The sequence below is a fragment of the Scomber japonicus genome, chromosome 5 (assembly GCF_027409825.1).
Source record: "Scomber japonicus isolate fScoJap1 chromosome 5, fScoJap1.pri, whole genome shotgun sequence".
NCBI classification, from domain to species: domain Eukaryota; kingdom Metazoa; phylum Chordata; class Actinopteri; order Scombriformes; family Scombridae; genus Scomber; species Scomber japonicus.
The window spans coordinates 15,119,400-15,135,004 of record NC_070582.1 but is presented as its reverse complement, the minus strand read 5'-3'; the positions used below and the strand labels follow the sequence as shown (position 1 = coordinate 15,135,004).

Sequence of the window (15,605 nt, the reverse complement as noted above, 5' to 3'; positions counted from 1 at the left end):
AAAATCTATACAGTTAATTTTAGAAGGTATTTCTGCAGATAAAACACAAGCTGTCTGTTTTCAGTGAGGTCAGACATCTGAGAGTGGATTGCCATAATTGTAGCGACCTGCCTTTATTCTTTCAAATGGGATTACCAGAATAAGCCTTTTCTCTCTGGTTTTGGAGCTGCTACACCTGTTGGGCTGTTTTTCTCATTCTTTGTGAGCCTGTTTCTCTATTACAGTGCCACATTGTCAGTTTACACCTGGGAGATTAAAGTACCTTTTTGGATAAAGAGTTTATGGAGCACAGGGTTTATAGCCTACAATTTTTAGAGTAAACCACCCTGTAGAAATGGTTTAAATTGTATATTTGTGTAGTCTACAATTTATCCATCTTTATCAGAAGAAGGATTACTTATACTTTCCAGTTTTACTAATAATAAAAGACTAATGTGGATATACTGAGTTACAAAGCTTCCAATTCAATATTAGAGTGTCCGTCTTTTTCCCCATTTATTCTTCCATAGAAGTGGGCACTTCAAAACTCATTCAATGGCCAAAGAGAGGATTATATGAGAATGGGAATTTGCAGTGACAGTTACTAGTCTCCAAACTCCAAAATGTAGTTTTCATGCATGGTAATTATCAACTTAGTCTTTGAGCTTCACTCATAATGTGTAAATTGCGAAGAACGTAGTAGATGGGAAATGTGTAATGATGCCTTATCACCACTAGATGGAAATGGTCACTTCCATTAAACAATAGGTTTGTCCCAATTCCATAAAAGATATCAGTGTACTTATGTTGTAACATTAAAAAATAATATAAAATGTGCATAGACATCAATCAAACTATGATTGTTGAGTGACACTGCCAATTAAACTTAAGAGAAGGCTAAATGTTTTTACAAAGATTAATTCAGTATTTACATTGTTTATTTGGATCCCCATTAGTTGTTACCAAGGTAACGCTACTCTTCCTTGGATACATTATGCAAATTATTACCTGATTAATTGATAAGTAGATTGACTGCTGACCATTTTGATAATCAGGAAATCATTTTAGTCATATCAAGCAACAATGTAAAAACAAACAAACAAAACAAATATGCTTTTCAAATATGAGGACTTGCCACATAAAATATATATATACATAATTGCAAACAGAATACCTTTACGTTTTAGACTGTTGGTTAGACCATACAAGCAATCTGAAGATGCCACCTTGGGTTTTGACACTTTCATTGTTTTCTAACATCTTATTGTCAGAAAAATGGATTAACCAAAAACGGTAATAAACAGATTAATCACCAGTGAAAATAATTGTTAGTTCCAGCACTGGATGAAACACTTACTTTTTGTTGTTTGAGATCTTTGTGGAGCTGTAATGCCACCAGCTGTAATCTGCTCTTTTTTGAGCTGCTCCCCCATTTCCTTTGTGCATTGCACATCGTGCAACACTACAGTCAGTCTACAGCATACTCATAAATCAAGCAGATTCACTGACCATCCAGACTAATTTGCCATAATTATTTTTTGGACGACTCAAAACCGGCTTGTGTAGTATGGAATAAGGACAAAGCTATCATGATCCAATTTGTTTTATTTGCCCACTGTTAGCAAAAACGAGTGCAAAAACTAATAGTCTACATACTGTAAATCTAGCTGATATGCATGTGCCTCTTTATGCATTTGTCATTTATCATCTCAGAGGTATTTTGTATTATAGAAACACGTTTAAAAATGTATTAAATTTATGTAGTCTCAGTAATGACACCAAAAAATTGCCAAGATGTTTGTAATTTTGAAGATAAATGCAAGGTAGAACTTTGTTCTAAGATACACATATGATTTGTATATTATGTGTATAGAGGATAAAATCATGAATATTTGATCATATATATTTATGCCTCATGTCACAGTGACTGGCAACACATTTTACAGAATGTAAAAACCCAGCAACAGAGAAGAGTTTTGTAAGAAACACTTGTATTTTCATCTGACACTTCAGGGCAAGTTACACTTACAGACAACCTCTGCAATCAGCTTACAGATCCACATCTGGTTCAAGTTAGCAGTGTTATTATGTGCCTTTTGTTGTAGCCAGATCATTTTCAATCAAAAACAGTAAGACAATACAAGGAATATTTAACATTAAACATCAAACAAAGTGAATACAATAGCTCTTTTAAATCATTTTAGCCTCTTATTTTCACAACTGTTTAGAGGAGATGGATGTGGTTCTGTACATAATTACTCAAATGCTCAAATAACACAAAAAGATTGGCACCAAAAACAGTGATATTTTATGGATGTGCAAAAGAGGGATTCCCAGCCTACTTTCAATTATTTTTTTCCAATTGTTATTCATATTTAAGTCACTAGGTGGCACCCTGAGTCAGCCAAACTTCTCTGTAGCAAACATCCCCTGCACATGCATGTGTGTATAAGAATCTAAATCAAAAACAAGCACTAGTAAAATGAGATGAAAAATACCACCAATGACAACTTTCTCATGCAGGTCTTGTTGGCTAGGTTTGGCTCCTTTGGTATAGAGACCACAGTGTATCATGGTCCTCTTTTTTTCCCCGCCACTTTCACACAAAGCCTGTTTCAGCTTCCACAGTTCTAAATCCACCTCTCCCTCAGCAGTAGTAGTGTTCCTGTGCACGCTGACAACGCCAGTGTCTTTCTGGGCTCCTGACCGAGTTGTGTAGTTTCAGCTTTAAGCTTACGGAGGAAGTAGTCCATTGTTTGGTGTTGTTGCTCACTGAGGTGCTACAATAGGTCTAGAGCAGGTAAGTTCCAACTGGGTGACTGTGTCAGTCTTTGACTAGCCTGTAGATGTGATGCTGTGCGCCATGCTCACTGGTGGACACCTCGAAGACATAGGCTATGCACAGCAGGGTCTCCAGTGTGTCCCTGTTAGTCACCACCTGTAGACAAGCACAGACAGTCCTATTCAGTCGAGCTGTGGAGGGTAAAATCAACCAAACAGAATTTACCCTCATTTTGTTATTATGCAAAAACAGTGATAATGGTATGGACATCAAACATCAATATCAAATATGAATTGTTTCGCTGATCTGTGTATACTTTTTGAAGAGGAACTGTAAGACTCCACTGAAATTCATACAAATCGGTTTGTAGTGGGTTTGTGGCATATATTATATACATTTAAAACTAATTTTATAAAACCCTTCACAATTCACTAATAAAATGAGCAAAGAAAAAATGAGAGCAGTTTTCTGGTTAGTTCTTTTCTAGTAGCGAGTGTCCGTCGTAACATACTGCAGACCGTGGATGACATGACGGATCAGCATTTGTACTTAATCACATTCTAATATTAGCCCAACAAAATGGATTTAATCAAGGTCATTTCAGTGAGTTGAAAATGGGGTTAAAGAGTCACACTTGAGAATTTAAAAACTGCACAGTGTTTAATTAATAAATAAAATCAGTGTGATCTTGTACATGCTTCTTTATTTACCACTGTTTATGGTTTTGGTTGGTGCAATAAAGATCCAGTTTTCCAAAACAGTGCAGAGGCACCAATAGTTCTGTGTATTGTATTGTATTCAAATGTAAAACAATATCAAGTAAAAATAGTATGTTAGTTACAATGAATTCTAATGACAGCAGTGTATGGTTGCATTTTTCTGCTCTTGACCATAAAGCAGTTACTTCACCTCGTTATATTTACTTATCTGATATTGCCTGATCTTTTATTACTTATGATGATTATATTTGTGTCATGATTTATACTAGGCTTATCAGACACTTGAAACAAATCTATACAGATAGTGACAATAACAAGCTCTCTCTGGTCAAAATATTATTTCTGGTATTCTATATACAAGCTTAATTTTTATCTAACACCACATCAGATGGATTGTGCTGAGGCAACAAGCATAAAACAAGCACATAACTTCATCAATTCATTATGCTCAATTGTGCTGCATTGAATACAGCACTTGTTACACAAGGCATATCGATCCATTGTGCTCAGTATTGTAATGTGGGATCTGTGTGTGCACATATCTATTGTCTGTGTGTGTGTGTGTGTGTGTGTGTGCACGGAAATCTGTTTATGAGCTGTTCATGGTTAATATGAGCTAAATCAGCCTATTGAGAAACCTAATGACATGCTGCCATGTAGTCGTCAGTGTGGGTTCAATATGGTCATTGTCCCATGGCCAGTAGGAATGCAGCCGCCAATGGAAAGAACACCAATGCCTTTGAACCCTGATGTTGAGGACCACTTTGTTACTATGGTGATACACTCCACTCTATTTATTTCCCTCTCTGCGTCCGCTCTCTGTGGAGCATACCAGCTCATTCAGAAAAGTATAAGTTACTGCAGAAAGGACTAAATGTTTTAACTCTGGAAGTAACCATGAAAAATTGCAACTCATAGACAGTGAAATAATGACACCAGCTGTTAATGTTCTGCCACAGTTTCCCTTAGGAAGTAACAAGCAAAGAATCACAGCACAACCATATTCATTTAAAAACCAAACAGTTTTCCTGTATCACATCCTTACAACTGAACACAGTGTTTTGAAATTGAAAGAACATACAGTATCTGCATCCATACTGAAGGTCTGCGTGGCCCTGTGCTTTATTAAATCAGAATGGCATGAGTGGAACTACATGAATGACGAAGGACAATGAGAGTGTGACCATCCATGAATATGCTGCAGATAATGACTAATATCCAAACTCATCAAGTCAGGATAAGCTGTTTATGCCTCTTTATGAAGAGGTATACATTTTTCATATTTTCCATATTTTTCTTACTGCCTCTAAAGAGTAATAAAAGCAACAACAGTTTCACTCTCAGGAGAGAAGTTCCTTGTACCACAGATGCCACTGTGCATGTGAAATCCAGTTCTGTTCCCATTTCTCAGAAACTCAGAATCAGTTACACAGTCATTAGTTTTTGGACAACAACATATGTCTACAGCAAAGACAGATGCAATATATAAGGCTTTAGATACACACACAATACTCATAAGTGGGATGATTTCATTGTTGGTTTGGCTCTGCATTTGAGATTTGGTGACAATAAGAGAAATAAAGAACATTACCAACCTTATTCTTTAATTTTCTTATGCTAGAATATCATATAAAGGTTTCTTAAATAAATTGTACTTGTCAATTCCACTTGTTTCCAGTCTTGTAACGTAAGATATGAGAATGGGGTAAATCTTCTTTTCTGACACTAAGAAAACATTTCCCAAAACTATTCCTTTCATGTTAAACTGAATATCTGAGTAATAACAGAAGAGTAGTATGCATGTCTACACATGTACAGAACTGCATATCCCTGATCCTTGTATGTACCTGTAGGATAGTGAAGTTCTCCAGTACACTGTTCATCATGTACTTCTCCGGCAGGTGTTTTAGCTTGTGGATAAAGTTGATCATGTATTCACATAAAGGGGAACGGTGGATCCGAAATACGTAGCGCCCGTTCTCAAAACGTGCATACTCCGTCTATGAAAACAGATAAAATACACTATGAAATTGTGCACTCCAATATATCAGAACATATAGCACACGGAAAGAGAATTTAAAACACATTAGAAGGATGAAATGTGAAATCTATTATAAAAAGCAGGGATACATATTCCACTGAAACTCAATTGGACACACTGAATATGAACATCTATGTGTTAAGCTGTAATGTGTGCAATATAATATACCTAATACAGCATATGGCATGCCAGATATGACAATAAACATATTTCTCGTGACAACCGTAATCAAATGATGAAGCCATTAAATATCATCATGTAGCCTACTCAGGCAGATGGTTCTACCTAGGGATGTGTGTGTATGTGTTTATATTGTACAATCCATCAGCAGCAGATGGGGGCAGGGCCACTTTTGTGTCTATTTAACGGGAAGCAGAAAAGTTAGTCATGCTGGGGAGAATTGTGAATCATGTCAGTTTCTTGACCACAGATCAGTGGTAATTGACTGGAATTCATCTCCACCAGTAGCAGTTATTCACTCCTCTTAATGTTGAAATATCTCTCATCTATTGAGCAATCAGTGATGCAATCTCCTTAAATTGCAGCCACATAAAATATAGGCTACTGATAACTGTGGGAACTCTACTATCCACAAATATTTAGGTAAGATAAGGTATTTTCCAAGTGTGAAGCAAACAAAGTACATTTTTTATTTTGCAAATAGATAAACTGAAACTAAAATGAGAGCTATTTACTGCATTTATAGGGAAATAACACATTAGAGTAGATTAGTAAAACTCATTTGCCACCAAGCAGCTCATACATACAACAATACGTACAATACAATCAAGTAAATAAATAAATAAAACACATTAGAAACATGATCTACAGCATTGGATCAGAACAACAAAAGTGTTCATTAAAAAAATCTGACTAGTGCTGGAACAAAAGACCTTCTAAAACATTCAGTAGAACACTGAGGCATCACAAGTCGCTCACTGAAGGAGCTTTTTAGGCTGTTAAAGACTTCATGTAAAGGATGGCCTTCAAGGGAACTGTTTTTAATTTGGACCTCATTCTCTTTTCAATAATGACTTCAAGTGCGTCTGGGTTAATGCCAATCACAGAGCCAGCTTTTTTGATCAGCTTGTTGATTTGGTTTTTGTCATCAACACAGATGCTGCCTCCCCAGCAGAACACGGCATAAAAAAGGACACTAGCCAAGATTCCCTGAGAGAACACATGTAAAAGGTTCTTGCTAATGTTAAAGGATCTTAGTTTCCTCAAGAAGAATAGTCTTGACTGAGCCTGATAACTGCATTTTAATTTAGTGTCCAGAAGGACACCAAGATATTTATATGTTTCAACATGATGAGACTGGTCAGTGTGCCTTCTATAATATTGTTAGCCTAAATAAATAATAAGAATGATGTGTTAATTTCATTCTAAATAATAGATAGTAATATTCTCCTGAGAATTCAATTTAGAATAGAGGTGACACCGAAAATGAATTTGTATATCAAGAGCACTGTCTATTAGCTTTAATTGTTTAAGTTTAACACATTTTTAGAAAATGTTATAGTTTTACTTTCCCATCTGTAAAGAGAAGATCAATTAAATATTTTTCCAAAAACACTGCAGAGGAGGACATGGTACATTTTGTCAGTCCTGAGTACTATCTCCAGAGCTTCTCATCTGCTGTTTAGGCATAATGACCATTCTCAGATTTGCAGATCATGTGATGCTCACTACCTTAAAAAGAATGTGTCCCATACATAATCATTACAGCTGTAATGAATCTTTCTGAGCATTGCCAACACTCTGAAGCAACTTTTGAATGATGAGATGATGATAATGAGAATTTGATCTATTAGGTCCAATGAAGTTGGCTTTATTTTCATTGTCAGAAATGATAAGGAATAACTGGAGAGGCAAGAGACATGTTAAAATGCCAGGAAAATTGCAGTATCATTTTCTAATAAATGCAGGATAGGTGTGCAGAAGTTCATATATGAAAAAATCCCATTATCCTCATCTTACCTCTACTTTCTCCACCACCTGCTTGCCAAAGGAGCAGACCTTGGTGGATGAGGTGATAATCATGTTCTCAGAGCTCTCATACTGACTGGAAACGCCATAGAAGAAGCTGCTGTCATCCTGCAGGTTTATACTGAGGTCCGCCTAGACAGAAGAAACAGGTAACATGTCAGGCTCAACTAAACATCAATACACTTTGACCTACAGTAAAATAATTAGAATTAGTTAGGCAGCCTTCATGAGCATGTAGTCGTGAAAACATGACCCTCTTTAACAGGACACGTGTGCTAGATTTCACAGTACACTACTCCACATTTAGCATTTCAAATCTCAAGGATATACAGTACCAGCTCCATAATTTATAACAAAATGTCAGGCTCTGCTTTTGTGCTCACAGATATGGATCTCAAGAAACATGTGTGTCCGTTTGACAAAGATGCATTACCAAGAGTGTTACAGCTCAAAGAAGCTTGGAAGTGATTCTCTGTAAAGCCAAGAGGCATCCAATACCCAGATCCTTGTTGACCTAGTATAACACTGTCAATCCAGTCTCAAGATTCCCAAGATGATGATCTTCTTGTGTGTGTGTGCCTTTTCTTGTGAGACAATAACACTGAAGATTTTTCTGACATGGCAATTTTCGAGTAGCTCTAAGGTCACAATTTATGTCATATGGTAACCATTTAAAAATATAATACGCCAATGAATTGTTTTTTTTTACATTTTTAAATAATCTAGCAAAACTTAAACCACTTGAATCATTTGTGTACTCAACTTCCTATGAAAATACAGTCTCACAAGTTCAATTTGAAGTCACCGTTAGTTGAGACTTAAGTTTCTTCATCCTCAGGTGGATGCAGATTCACCTCGACTGATCCTCCCACTAGTTGAAGTTTGAACTGAGGCAAGTATAATCTGATTTTGGATCAGACTGAGGTGCTATCTCCTCTGTCAGACAGCTGAGCTGTTTTACCTTTTCCCCTGTCGGGCTCTTGTCTCCTAATGGGCCATTGAGACACCGCTCGGCCTCCTCTCATCTCTTCATCACCCCGTTCATCTTCATCCCTGGCTCATGTAATTCCTCTATTTGTCTTCATCCCTGGGGCCTAGTGACCCTCCCCGAACCGCCATTCCCTGCTTCCCTAACAGCCTGCGAGGGAATTCATCCAATTACAATCAGCAGCGTGCAATTGGCTGATTAGATCATGGTGGGCAGGCTTGCTGTGTAACAATTTAGCAGAGCCAGCTCAAATCGGATTCCCTCGGCACTTCAAAGGCGTGAGACAATCCGTTAGGACAGGGCCACGGGCGCTAAGGGGGTGAGGAGGAAGGTGGGGAGCGGGGCAGGGCAGCCAGCGGCCGACAGGGGGGTTTGACGGAAATTCAATCTAGAATGCCATAGCTTTGGAGGTGGGCCAGCCGCCTGTCACCGTCACCATGCCAACGTGCGCCTCAGCACACCCCCGAGTCATGACCTGCCACGTGGCTGTGTCACTGCGGTAACATCAAATAGGCCTTTCCTGTCCTTTACAATGACGTAAATAAGGTTATCGTATTTTCAGATGTGTTGAGGATTTCATTTTGCTTATTTTCATGGCCAAGAGCATCTTCGCTTCTTTTTTTTCGAGTATGGGTGCTGAAATGTCCAGCTGTTTTGTAGAATTTCTGTGTTTTGTCACGGATGCCTTGAGAATTGGAGGACCCCCTTGGGATACGATAAGATGAACAGACTGAGAGGAGTCAGTGTTATGAGCTTGTTTTTTTTTCCTCAAGCGAGGTGTTGCATATGTAATAACTGTTGACTCCACCGGCTCTGACATGAATCAAGAGAGTAATATTTCACTGATGAGTGACTTGTTGGTTACATGCCACCCACCGTTCCTCCCCTGCCATCTCTTTCTCTTGTTCACACTATCTGTGTCCCTATTTCCATCTCTTCCTTTTTTATTGCTGTCTTGTTCTCTTTTTCTCTATGATATATGGCAGGGCTCCTCTTCCCCTCCTTCTTCTCACCCCTGAATCAAATGCCATGGATGTGACCAGCTGCTCTTCCCAAGGACTGGACAAGACTACTTCTAATATGGTGTCACTCACCAATGTCTTTTATCTTTCCACAATAAATAATGTGGCAGTCAAACGTGAGAAGGGCAACGCCATACATACAAAGCCATCTGGTGGCATGAAATTGCAAGGCGGCACTTTGAACTTGACATTCATAGTCATTGACGCTCAAAACCACAGCAGTTAAAGCTGTATTACACATCCAATTCAACAGTGGCTTCAACACAACTATTTGACAAATTTGAGCCAACCACTTCTTGAGCCTGATTGGCGCATTACTCATTATTACTGTTCTTTCTCATGTTAGCATTTTATGAGTAGTTGCCTTAATCTTGATTCAGTTAGCTTAGCTGACATAGCTGATTAACTTATATCTAGCTAATGAGCTGGTTTCTTTTATTTAAAATTCCACACCGCCTAGCTTGGTTGTTTGTGAATAGATATCTGTAGTCCCTCTTGGGCACTTTTTGCACTTCATAATAAAATAATAGCAACAAACATGTATCACCACTGGATTACTTATCTATTGAATATTTCACCATCACAAGCCACAACTTGAGATTGGACTGCAGGCTTAGTTTTCCCATAATAAATCTGAAACTTAAGACGTGATTGGAATCAGCTGATCATTATGAGCCCATTTAACACCAGTTACTGCTCATAAACATTTCTTAGCAACAGTGTTTACAACAAATATTGGGCTTGAGGGGACTTTATGTGCCACGACACTGACCATACCACTGCAGGGTTTCAGCCACAGTGTCCATGTTGAACAGAGGGGAGCATTTCTTTCTGGCAAACACCCCAAAAGGAGCTTTGCTGCGACAACAGTGAGGCAGGGTGACTTCTGCTTTCCCGAACCCACCCACTCATGATAGTCAGACATCTTTCTTCACCAAGATGGCATCATGTGCCTACACCATCAGCATTTGATACAGTGTCATCTGGTGTTGTGACAATGAGAATTTTGAATGTGGCATTCAAGGACTTGGGGCACCAAACACCCGTAGTTAAAAAATTCACACCCCTACTGAAGGCCTCTGAGAAACTGTAATGGCCAGCTATTAAGAATCTCCTCTCAATCCAAGTGTCGTAAATTTCAGACCTGCAACACAACACTGTGTCACTTTTTGTCTGGGCAGTTTAGAAGCTGATGATTTTTCAGAGCATGTGAGCAAAACACCCAGTCTCTGCTGTGGTTTTCTCAGGTGATATATAACAACTCACACATTTGTGTGGATGTTTTGGGACACCTGGAATGCACAACCAAACTGTGGTACACAGATGGAAGTGCATCAGCCCCAACAATCCCCCAGTATTGGAGAGGGGAGTTGTCATAGACAAAGAGCACGACAGACAACATTTCAAAGCTCTGAACTGCCTTTTTTCACTGAATCTATTTTGAATCACTGAACAAACCAGAGATGTGGGTTGCAATTTGGAAGTCTGGAGATATTAAAGTAATGTACTTTAATTCACTATAACCATGCTTCGCCCTAACATCATCCCTCCACTCACTATAAAGCCAACATGCCCACAAAGGAAAGAGAAGCAAAACATCTGAATGATGTGCAATAGATTCTTAATAGAAGTCACTTTGGTAAAGAATGGAGAGACATGCAGAGGGAGGTGTCCTGAGGTAAAGAGGAGGGTGAGTTTGTAAGTATGTATATCATATACCAAAGCTAAAGCAAGGTGGCCAGATCAGATGAAATGAACAAAGTGGACATGTCCAATTATACCCCATATTCTCCCATGTCTCTGTCTCTGTTTCACAATCCCTTTTTTGTGTCCATTGTCATCTTCTCAACTTACGTACTGCAATCTTTTCAATATCACCCTCTCTTTCATATGTGCGCATCTTAAATGAAAACTTTGGAATCTTTCAACCAGTACCCTATTTTCCCAGTTTTTGGAGCAAGAGTGCTTCAGCCAGCATTTGCAAAATATGCTGCAATGTACTAAAAGTGCTTGTTTTTGCCACTGACAGGTTCAGATTGTTATTAAAAGTGTCTGACAGCATTACATACAGAAAGATAAAATATTTTTACCTTTTATTTATTCCAGTCCGTTTGTTATGGTGTCTAAGCAAGACTCGCTCAAGGAAAAGTCTCACTCTATTGTGAGAGTTGAGTTGTTGTTGAAATCAGCTAATTATTCAGCCATGACAGAGTTGGAGAGAGTAGTGCCAGGAGGAGTTTGTTGTGTATGAGAACAGAAAGCATAGCTTTACGTCATCTAAAAGATTTGTTCAAAGTCAAGATTGGGTATTTAGCTGATTTTGAAAATAACTTAACTCTTGTATTTCCTTATATGGTCCTTTTCATAATGTTGTCAGACCCCAGGTTGAAAAATACCAAATTTTCCCATTAAGTTGAATTTGTCTCATTTGTGAGTTAGGGCTGGTGGTATAGTGTGATGGTTTGTGTGTGTGCGTGTGTATGTGTGTGTGTGTGTGTGTGTGTGTGTGTGTGTGTGTGTGTGTGTGTGTGTGTGTGTGTGTGTGTGTGTTTTGGGGGGGCTTATCTATAAATAAGTGTATGGGGAGGGCATGAGGGTTGGACTCAGTCTAATAGTACAGGGACAGGTGCCTGGGCTCACATTTCCCCTGGTGAAAGATCAGGCCTGCCACTCTCCCCAAGGCTTCTGTCACACACAATCACACACACACACACACACACACACACACATACACACACGCACACACACACACATCAGAGACATATACAAACACACCCACACCAAATGCATCCTGTGCAGCAATGCCTTTTTTGCAAGCATGTTAACCGCCAATCAAGTCACTAGACCACTAACTTTCCAGTCATTCTAGCTCTAAAATTGTCCTTAAGTTCCTTTAACTCCAATGTTTAAGCTATCTCAACACAGTTAACACCGCTAGGCCATTAACAGCCAACAGGTGGTACAAAGTATTAACAAGAGAATTCACTGCACTTCACCTACATGACTTGGGGAGGATTATATTGTTTGCTGATGTATGAAACATCCCACACACACACATACCAAAGTGAGCTTAACATAATAAAAATGGGTTTTAACTGAAATGAGTGATTTATCAATTGTAATTAATGTAAATAATTGAGCTGGATTAACAGTAAATGAATTTAGTGGAATGGGACTAGATGAAAATGAATCAAATTAGGATATGTACTGAACTGGATATCTCAAAAAATATTTTTTTAAATGCACAAAAAGGTTTTACCCAGAACTTGACAAGAAAGAAAGCGTTGTGTGGCCCTTTGTCAAACAACTCCTTTAGGCCTCCTTTCTTCTCTGGGAACTTGTCGTAGATCTGCCTGATGTCCACCGACTCCAGATAGGGGTCGCTGTAGCTGGGGTTGGACTGGCCAATGTGCACAAACAGGTGCTTGTTGAACTGGAGAGACAAAAGCGCATATCAGGATTTGAACAGAGCCAAAACGTCAGATGTCCTGTTTGCTAAATTTCCACTAAAGGCAAGTGCAAGTTAAGCACTCCAGAACATCTGTCACATTGGCCTTGTTTCACCATTGCATATTAACTGTAATATCTTGTCACCTGTTTCAAAGGTCCCACCCTTTTCTTTCCTCTTGAACCATTTATGAACATGTGATGTGCTGTACTGTATATTCTTAGTGTTAATCCAGTGTATCATATATCTGACATGATATCTGTTTTCTTAGATTTTTTGTAGCAGAATTGTATTTTTTGTTTATAATGTATTTTCTAATCTTTAAATCAGTGTTTATACTCATCAGTTTTCCCAACTCTGTGGTATAAACTTTTCCCCTGCTATGCAGCAACAAAATACTATGGTGAAATCTGTTTTGCAGCTCACTCAGAGAACCACATAAAAATAAAATAAACTTGTGTTTATGAGGTAAGAACCCTCCTAAATCATAGATTGAATGTAGTTGTCTCCAGTCTTGTATACTCACAGTCTCTGGGTCCTGAGGTTGCTCCAGGAAGGCGGAGAACTCCAGCATTCGCAGCTTGGAGCTGGCAATACTTCTACCCTGCCAAGGGGGGGCACCGGGAGACATGGACAGCCCTGCTGTGCTTTCATAACCTAGAGAGGAGAGGGCAGTGTGTGCATAAATGTGTGCTCTGAGTGCAACACAGTAAAAAATGCAGTGGTTTTGAGCTTTGTGCAGGCTCTCCGTCATGAACCGCAGTGTCTCATCACTTTGCCGGCATGACAGCCCTCTGTCAACACGGCAGGAGAGAGAAAGAGCCCACCTGTTATGGGGGCCGGGCCGGACGCTTGCATGGCGTAACTCTGCTGGGAGAAGGGCTTAATGCTGGAGAGACGAGACAGACAAGAGAGAGAGAGGCATGTTATGCACCGTCTCAGCCTCATGACCCCATCTCACATACTAATTGGACCGCCTGACCTCTAAAGACGCAGGGAGCAACGTGGCTTGCTGAATGTCAGACAGCTGAAGACTCTTCTTTATAATTGCACTGATATGTTTTTAATTTGGTCTGAGATTTATTCCTTGACGCATATTTATCTGATGGTTATTATAGCGGTTGATATTATAAGTTGATCACATGAGAAATTATTAATATAAAACACCTTAGAGTACAAAATGAAGAATGACTACTCACTCTTCATGGCCTCCTGGCTGTCCTGGGAGTGTCCCATGCCAAAACTGGAAAAAACACAAGTGTGGAAGCTTGATTACACAGTGCCATCTTGACACTCATTCTCACACAACAATTGTGTATATTCTGCATCTCCAAATAAAGCACAGAGCTGAGAGATGTTTGTTTCTTATTTAAAAAAGGAGCTTAAATGTGTTTTTATCAAGGTCAAGATAGATCAATATTAAATATATCTTATATATCTTTATCAAAGTTTCATACATTTTTGACACATGGCATAAATAAAATACTGTAAATACCTATCTAAAAGGGGCTCACTGGGTAGTTACTAATCTGATTCATCACAGTACTGCCGATTCATAAATCTGAAAGTCAAAATTATCGTGGAAAGGCATCTCAAATATGTAAAATAAAGACAAACTAAATGTATAGAGCAACAGCAGTCACGCCATAATAATAAGGGATCCAGGGAACTATATATCAATATGTAGGGTGAAGAAAAATAATGGTAATTGGCATGAAAACAGACTTTTGGATGAAGTCAAACTTGTTGTTTTTATAACTTTGTTGCCTCAGCTCAGGGTTTTCTGTACAAGATGTTGACATGGATTTTGGTCAATGACTCACCCCACCAGTTGTGGGGTAAGCCGGCCTAGAAAGGCCCTGGAGCGCCATCTTGTTCTGGAAGGCTGTGGGTGAGATGATCTGGGCTGAGGACATGGTGGCCATACTCTGCAGTGCCTTGTCTTTGGCAGCCTGGTCCTAAAGAGAGGGACAGAGAGCAAGAGTGAGACAAACAGACAGTTACGCAAAAGGAGAGCACTCAGAGTCCTTTTAAGTCAGCGCCCCACTTCACCGGTAACACAAGCAGAGCCCTAAAAAGGGAAGTAAAGGGCTGAGGCCAGCTTGCATCATCGGTGAATCCCTGCCAGGCAGAGAGTAGGAGAGAAGGTGATATTACAGTCAAGGGCCTTTGGGTCAAGAGTTAAGTTTATTGCTTTGGCAGGGGCAAGCCTGTGATGACAACCTGCTTCTGTTGGAGGTCATACTGGAAGACAACTCAGGCTATGGGGTGATATGTTAATATGATAATCATTATGTTAAAAAATTACTAAATGCTGACGCCATTAAAAGTAGTTTAAAATTGGAGATAGCTAGAAAATTGTCGTCCCTGTGCTTTACTGTAAGGTGATATACCTCTTGTTTTTGAATCCACTCCTTCAGCAGTTTCCAAACCACAGAGGACTACAAGCACTTGCCGCCCAGCCCTAATGGGCAAGGCCACACAGTGCATTCTTCTTCCCAGAACTGACTAACACAAGGGCATAGCTGAAATATAGGGGGTACATGTGGTAGGGATCTCAGTTACACCAAAGACGTATTTAAAAAGGCCTGTCACAGAGGCCAACCCTGTGACCGGTGCAGGGCCCTGCCAGCTGAA

At 39.3% G+C, this 15,605-nt stretch overlaps 1 protein-coding gene across 1 annotated transcript in view; it reads right to left on the bottom strand.

Annotated features, from left to right (window-relative positions):
• Window positions 1-1,895: 1,895 nt before the first annotated feature.
• LOC128359395 (transcriptional enhancer factor TEF-3-like) overlaps window positions 1,896-15,605 on the bottom strand; it is a 33,034-nt gene continuing 19,324 nt past the window's right edge. The window contains exons 5-12 of the mRNA XM_053319889.1: window positions 14,792-14,926; window positions 14,168-14,211; window positions 13,796-13,857; window positions 13,495-13,625; window positions 12,780-12,953; window positions 7,502-7,642; window positions 5,328-5,480; window positions 1,896-2,917 (exon numbers count right to left, since the gene is read on the bottom strand). Of these exons, the coding sequence (XP_053175864.1) occupies window positions 2,804-2,917; window positions 5,328-5,480; window positions 7,502-7,642; window positions 12,780-12,953; window positions 13,495-13,625; window positions 13,796-13,857; window positions 14,168-14,211; window positions 14,792-14,926 (954 nt within the window). The 3' untranslated portion in view covers window positions 1,896-2,803. The remainder of the gene's footprint in view (window positions 2,918-5,327; window positions 5,481-7,501; window positions 7,643-12,779; window positions 12,954-13,494; window positions 13,626-13,795; window positions 13,858-14,167; window positions 14,212-14,791; window positions 14,927-15,605) is intronic.